At 38.8% G+C, this 7,405-nt stretch overlaps 1 protein-coding gene across 3 annotated transcripts in view; it reads left to right on the forward strand.

The window, feature by feature from the left end:
• Positions 1-6,602, forward strand: part of GPRC6A (G protein-coupled receptor class C group 6 member A) — a 28,915-nt gene extending 22,313 nt beyond the window's left edge. For all 3 annotated transcript variants that reach the window (XM_017855454.1, XM_017855455.1, XM_017855457.1), the window contains 2 exons: positions 2,812-2,935; positions 5,431-6,602. In XM_017855454.1, coding sequence (XP_017710943.1) covers positions 2,812-2,935; positions 5,431-6,545 — 1,239 coding nt within the window. In that variant the 3' untranslated portion in view covers positions 6,546-6,602. The remainder of the gene's footprint in view (positions 1-2,811; positions 2,936-5,430) is intronic.
• The last annotated feature ends 803 nt before the right edge of the window (positions 6,603-7,405 follow it).

Genomic DNA, 7,405 nt, shown 5'->3' on the forward strand with positions numbered 1-7,405 from the left:
GACTACAGGCGCCCGCCACCGCGCCCGGCTAATTTTTTTTTTGTATTTTAGTAGAGACGGGGTTTCACCGTGTTAGCCAGGGTGGTCTCGATCTCCTGACCTCATGATCCGCCCGTCTCGGCCTCCCAAAGTGCTGGGATTACAGGCATGAGCCACCGCGCCCGGCCCAGTCTGTTTTCAAAACAGAGATACAAGTGGTCCTGTAAAACATAGTGCTCTGCACAGAATCCTTTGATGGCATCCTATTTCTCTGAGGGTAAAAGCCAGTGTCTTTAAAAATTCTGCACAATCTACCCCCAGTACCACCCTCACCTTATCTCCCACCCTCCCCTTACTGTATCCGCCTCCTGCAATCTCCACAGGCTTTTTGTCTTCCATGCATGTCTTCCCTTCTCATAGCCCAAGCACTTTGCCCCTGCTATTTCCTTTGCCTATAATAATTTTCTCTGACGTTCATGTGGTTAGTTTTCTTATTTCTTTCTGTCTTTTCTAAAATGTCACCACCTCAGTGAGGCCTTCTCTGGACACCTTATTTAAAAATTGCAACATCAACCTAGTAGTTCTTATTCACTGTCCTATCCTTATTTTTCTCCTTAGCTTACAACTTTCTGTCATTCTGTACATTCTGCTTATTTTAACTCTGTCACTCTTGTCAACTAGAACTTAAGTTCTATGAGCTAAATATTTATGTTTCATTCCCCACTGTGGTTTCAACAATTAGAACAGTGCCTAACATAGATAGGCACTCAACCAATATTTGGTGAATGAAAGAATGAACATAGTAATGCTGTAAACCATTTTCCTTCATCTGATTTCCCCTGGCTGTAAAGCAAGACACCTTTTCCTTGAAAGACAGAAATGTAGCCATTCTTCTGTGTTCTCAAACTTTCACTGTCATCATCTTCATTTTTCTTACCATTATCCTCACAACTACGTTACGAACCCAGCACTCTGCTAAACACCGTAACTCACACTGAAACTTTTAAAACATGCTCTGATTCATTTTCTTTTTGAATACAGAGATGGCTATTATTTTTGCAAGAAACACTGTTAATTGCTATCAATACTTATCTCCAGACTCTGTAGGGAATTCACTTAATGAAGAGAAAGTGATAGAATGACAGGTAATTATGTGAGGCTCTTAGTGACTAAATGGAAGGGGCTGACCACTACGAACAGAGAGACAAGTCTTCCTTTCTGATGGAGACACCTATAATTATTTCAAGAATACACTAAAAATCAACAATATCTGAAATCATTTAGGTCAGATTTCTGGATTTGTCCATTTGTAGGCTAGTTGGGGTATTGACATTTCTGGTAAGTCACAAGAACTCATAGTACAAAACATCAGATAATCCTAAATCAATTGAAGCCTAAAGTCATCAGTACAAGATTTTAGACTGTCTTTGCTCTTGATGCGGAGGGAGAGAAGGGACCCTAACAATGTCTGGCTTTATCTCGTAGTTAAATCCTTTCGTGTCCTCTGAGCACCCTCCAGGAGAGTGGATACTTCAAAAGTTTACCCTGGGGAATTCTCAAGGCATATATACTACCTGCTGAAAACCCAGGTCAGCAATAAGTGGAGAGGAGAAGAAAACCAGTGCTTGCAGACCCAGGGTCTACTGAGTCTTTTCTTTTCTATCTCAGACAGATCATTTGTATCTTCCAGAGAAAGACTGGTTAGCTTAGTACTTCAATTGTGTTCCAGAGTAGGAAATAATGGATAAGAGAATCTTGAGAAAGACTCATTTAACCATTCTGCCATGCTCCAACGGTAAAAGTGACAAGACAAAGCAGATTTCTCTCACAAGATATGCCATGAAAAAGGGACTGTGAATAGAGAATAACATAGCTGAAATGCAAAGAATTGCTAGCTAGGGTTCCATAAAAGTAGAACACTGCATGTAATTCAAATTGTGACATACAAATTATAACTTGAATTCTCAAGATTATTTAAATATTATATATTTAGGGCTGTCTTTTAAGTCTAATATTCTAATATTAGAGTATTAAATTTTAAATTTTATTTTGAACTCAATTTTTTTTGTATTTTTTAGAGTCAGACAGGACATGTTCCTTGCCAGCATGATAAGAACTTTCTTTTAAAGAATACAAAAATCTAGCCATTTGCTATTTTTTTTTTTTTTTTTTTTTTTTTTTTTTTTTTTTGAGACGGAGTCTTGCTCTGTCGCCCGGGCTGGAGTGCAGTGGCTGGATCTCTGCTCACTGCAAGCTCCGCCTCCCAGGTTCACGCCATTCTCCTGCCTCAGCCTCCCGAGTAGCTGGGACTACAGGCGCCGCCACCTCGCCCGGCTAGTTTTTTGCATTTTAGTAGAGATGGGGTTTCACCGTGTTAGCCAGGATGGTCTCGATCTCCTGACCTCGTGATCCGCCCGTCTCGGCCTCCCAAAGTGCTGGGATTACAGGCTTGAGCCACCGCGCCCAGCCGCTATTTTCTTATCTAGTGGAATCTGTCATTCAACATGGGATTGAAACTTTCCAAACCATCATTATTTTCTTTAGTTCTAGCATTACACATTTCTCCCTCTACTAGGGACTTTCTGAAAGGGCTAATTTCCATAATTTGCTTACAGAAGTTTTAATGCGACAAAAACTGTGTTCTTCTTAAAGCAGCTTCTCTATCTTAAAAGCTTGTTTACATTTCCCAAGATGGCAAAAAGGTTCTATAATCCTATGAAAACAGACCAAAATAGTATTTAGTGAATATATCTTAAATTAAGCCAAGGATAATTGATTAGGATAATTCTTTTTACAAATTTACTTGTGATTTTTTTTTCACTTTTAATATAGCAAATTCGATCTAAATGCTCCAAGGAATGCAGTCCTGGGCAAATGAAGAAAACTACAAGAAGTCAACACATCTGTTGCTATGAATGTGAGAACTGTCCTGAAAATCACTACAGTAATCAGACAGGTAATTACAGTCGCTCCACATGGACAGTGATACATCTGAATCATTCCTCTTAGGTTTTTTTGTTTCTATGCATGAATTTGATTTTGGTTTGTTTTTTCATTTGAAAAATGAAAAATTTTCATTTGAAAAAATTTAAAAAGCTTCCCATGCTCCTGTGAAATTAAATTCCAGTGAAGTTTCATTTTATCTTGGAATTTGCTCTCTTGTGTCAACAGGTGCACAGCCAATAAACAATAGAGATGTAGAAGTTACTTTACTTCCAAGGGAAAATGTCATCCCTTCACTCATATTTTCTAAAGTATGCAACTCTTAAAGTGATGCAAATTCTCCGTCAATTTTGTCCATGTATCCCTATACAGATGTGCTTGGCTTGTAACTGAGGTACAAAAAAATACAAATAAGTAAACGTTGAATTAACTAAACATAATAGAAACCCAGAAGCACCTGGAGTTGAGAAACAGGTGTGCACATCCTGGCGATCTTATTATGTCTACCAAGAAGCAAAAGTTAAACCTGAAAGCAACTTCTTCTGTGAGACAAGGGACCAACTATTGACAGGGATGAGATGCTGGTAACTGTTTGCCAACCCTATCTTTAAAAATTTAACAAGATGAAAGCAAAATACACAAATTAAAGTATGAGAGTGAGGTCAGCAGCCTTAGGAGCCTAAAAAAAACTATGAGCACTTTCCCTGGAGTTAAGCCTAATTTAAAAGCATCAGATTTCCTTGTTTGTTAGAGCATTCCCATTCATCTTGTAGAAAAGCTGAGAACTCCAGAACTGGAATAGTCCCCAGAAGCCTGTTCTTTTTGCTTATTGGCTTCAAGGAGAAAAGTATACCAATGAAAATATTCCAAGATTCATGTTCTGTTATTGTGTCACAAAAAAATGCCATTTATTCCAACCTGAGAGTATCAGAACTTTATATGTATCTGCACTTTATTATCTCACATTTAAAATTTTCCCATTCCTCGGTATGTTTAATAATGTTTATATTAGTGGAAATGAGCATTTAAATGATCAATAAATAAAATGCTGTACCACCGCCTAAAATTAGATCATTAGGGAGGGAGTTTTTCAGGCAACATGGTAACTTGCAACTATCTTCCAAGTGAGAGAAATAAAAACACCAAGGAGTATGTAACATTTATTTTCCATAAAGATGTACAGGACTCTTTAAAGGCTGTATCTGGGTTTTCTTTTGGTAACCAGGGTAAGTCGCTTCCAAGAACAAATGTAGAAATGTAGAAGACTGAAGACAGCTTGGAGGATAAGCTAGGAGTTAGGAAAGCCTAAACGGATACCATCTGCTGTTCCTTTCTACTTCTCTAACACACAGCTCTCATACTTAGATGAGGCCAGTAAATGTCTACTGGACGAATGAAATGACAGACACTAGCAACTGTGGTTACCGGGCAAACAGAATAGAACAGGTATTTTTAGGGGAATAGAGTTCAGAAAGAGGAGAAGGCTGGAAGGGTCATGAAGTTTATAAACAGAAATACAACCTTACTTTGAGGTTAATAAAGAAGAGAACACAAATTTTTAAAGAGTTGTACAGGCACTGTGGGGTGTAATCAGATGAATGCCCTGACAGAAGCCCTTTGGTTGCAGCTGGGACTCACCAACTTTGGGTGACTGGAATGGGGAGCAAATGTAATATCACTTCTAGAGACACAACTCTAATGTCAACTGTTTGTGCTGCTCTGCAGCCAGAATCAGCATAAATACTTTTCAAAGTTATCACTTCCAGTATGAGAGGCTCCGATTTACCCACTACTTGGAGAAAAAATAAACTTTAATTCTTCATCAATTGCCATTGACTGCAATTTTGCATTATCTCACTTTTAGAAAGAGACTTCAAGCTTTTAGAGTAACCTAGCCATATTGCCTCTGCTTTTAAAAGAATTGCACCCTTATTCACAATAGCAGCTCCCATACATTGAGGGTCTACTATGTGTAATGGTCTGTGTGAAGCATTTTACATTTATTATCTCATTGAGTACGGCACCCCAACAAGGCAGAGTCTTTTCATTTTATTATTTTTTGAAATATGGGAGATTCTGAAACAGGCTCAGAAAGTTCCGTTACTTTGTTCAAGTTTACAGGAATTGTAAGTGGAAGAGATAAGAAAAGCTATGTCTGATTCCAAAGCCTTATTCTTAAGAGTGCTGGAACCGTCATCTATAATAGCAAATGCATAAGAAGCTAGCATGTATTCTGAGTATATTCATCTCTTAAACATTCACAATCCAGCTGGCTTTTTTTTTCTTTCTCTTTATTCTCTTTCTTTTCCTTTCTCCTCAATTTTACCCTTTCTCTCTCACTTTCTTTAAGTTTGAGCATGCTTTATTTTAATAAGTAACCAACGTGACAATCATCTATATCTGTTCTCTAGTCGGAACTATTACAGAAGGCGAATCTCATTTGTAGTATTGTGGACTATCACCTAGTTTAAATGTTGACAATGTAACTGCATCTCCTCTGTCTTTTAGATATGCCTCACTGCCTTTTATGCAACAATGAAACTCACTGGGCCCCTGTTAGGAGCACTATGTGCTTTGAAAAGGAAGTGGAATATCTCAACTGGAATGACTCCTTGGCCATCCTGCTCTTGATCCTCTCCCTACTGGGAATCATATTTGTTCTGGTTGTTGGCATAATATTTACAAGAAACCTGAACACACCTGTTGTGAAATCATCTGGGGGATTAAGAATTTGCTATGTGATCCTTCTCTGTCATTTCCTCAATTTTGCCAGCACGAGCTTTTTCATTGGAGAACCACAAGACTTCACATGTAAAACCAGGCAGACACTGTTTGGAGTGAGCTTTACTCTCTGCATCTCCTGCATTTTGACGAAGTCCCTGAAAATTTTGCTAGCCTTCAGCTTTGATCCCAAATTACAGAAATTTCTGAAGTTCCTCTATAAACCAATCCTTATTATCTTCACTTGCACGGGGATCCAGGTTGTCATTTGCACACTCTGGCTAATCTTTGCAGCACCTACTGTAGAGGTGAATGTCTCCTTGCCCAGAGTCATCATCCTGGAGTGTGAGGAGGGATCCATACTTGCATTTGGCACCATGCTGGGCTACATTGCCATCCTGGCCTTCATTTGCTTCATATTTGCTTTCAAAGGCAGGAAATTACCTGAGAATTACAATGAAGCCAAATTCATAACATTCGGCATGCTCATTTACTTCATAGCTTGGATCACATTCATCCCTATCTATGCTACCACATTTGGCAAATATGTACCAGCTGTGGAGATTATTGTCATATTAATATCTAACTATGGAATCCTGTGTTGCACGTTCTTCCCCAAATGCTATGTTATTATTTGTAAGCAAGATATTAACACAAAGTCTGCCTTTCTCAAGATGATCTACAGTTATTCTTCCCATAGCGTGAGCAGCATTGCCGTGAGTCATGCTTCACTGGACTCCATGAACGGCAATGTCACAATGACCAATCTCAGCTCTAGTGGCAAGTCTGCAACCTGGCAGAAAAGCAAAGATCTTCAGGCACAAGCATTTGCACACACACGCAGAGAAAATACCACAAGTGTATCTAAAACTTTGCCTCGAAAAAGAATTTCAAGTATATGAATAAGCCTTAGGAGATGCCACATTCCAGAATAAAATGGTTCCAGGGTCTTTGCATCTAAGATATGCATTTACTTTCCCAGCAAATATGTCACATATATTTCCTTGCCACCAACTTTACCAAGTTTTAGTTGAACAGTCACTCTGTTCATTCACCTATTGAATTGAGCCTTCAGCCTGAAACTCCCTTCATTTCCTACCTCTTTCACTGGTCTCCATCTTTACCTGCTTCCTCTTAGGCACATCGTTAAAGACTTCTCTTCTATTCAAAGTTGTCCTATAATGTGTCATCCTTACTCCATTCCCAACCACTTCTTTTCAAATCTCTTTGGATTCTCCTCTGTTGAGCATTTTTACTTTTCTTCCACTGTTCGGTGTAGTTGAACAAGCATTTGAGCAATTACTATGAACCAGGTGATATGCTAAATAACAAGGTATAAAAGCAGCAAGGTGTCATTGCTGATCTCAAGGAGCTCAAAATCCAAGAAGAAACAGGCACATATCGACATCTTCAATCAGTGTGAGGAAGTCTATGATTATAATGTATATAGAGCATTACAGTAGTATAGAGAAATGGCACTCAACCACACTGGGAGAGGATGGGAGGGCTTAAGAGAAGACTTTAAATAAAAAGTATGATGTTTAGGTGAAACCCTGAAAGATGAGTAGGAGTTAGCTAATTACAGAAAGCACAGAAAGGTATTCTAGATAAAAGAGGAAAGTGGGAGCAACAACAGAAAGTGTGACAAGAAGGTGCGTTCAGGGAACTATCATCGTTTTGGTATTACTTGAGAGGAGCCCTCTTTGGTATGTAGAGCTTAGGTCATGAGAGGATTCTACCCATTGGAGTTTCTTGCTAAGGA

The sequence above is a fragment of the Rhinopithecus bieti genome, unplaced genomic scaffold (genome assembly GCF_001698545.2).
Source record: "Rhinopithecus bieti isolate Rb0 unplaced genomic scaffold, ASM169854v2 scaffold_41207, whole genome shotgun sequence".
In the NCBI taxonomy this organism is placed as follows: domain Eukaryota; kingdom Metazoa; phylum Chordata; class Mammalia; order Primates; family Cercopithecidae; genus Rhinopithecus; species Rhinopithecus bieti.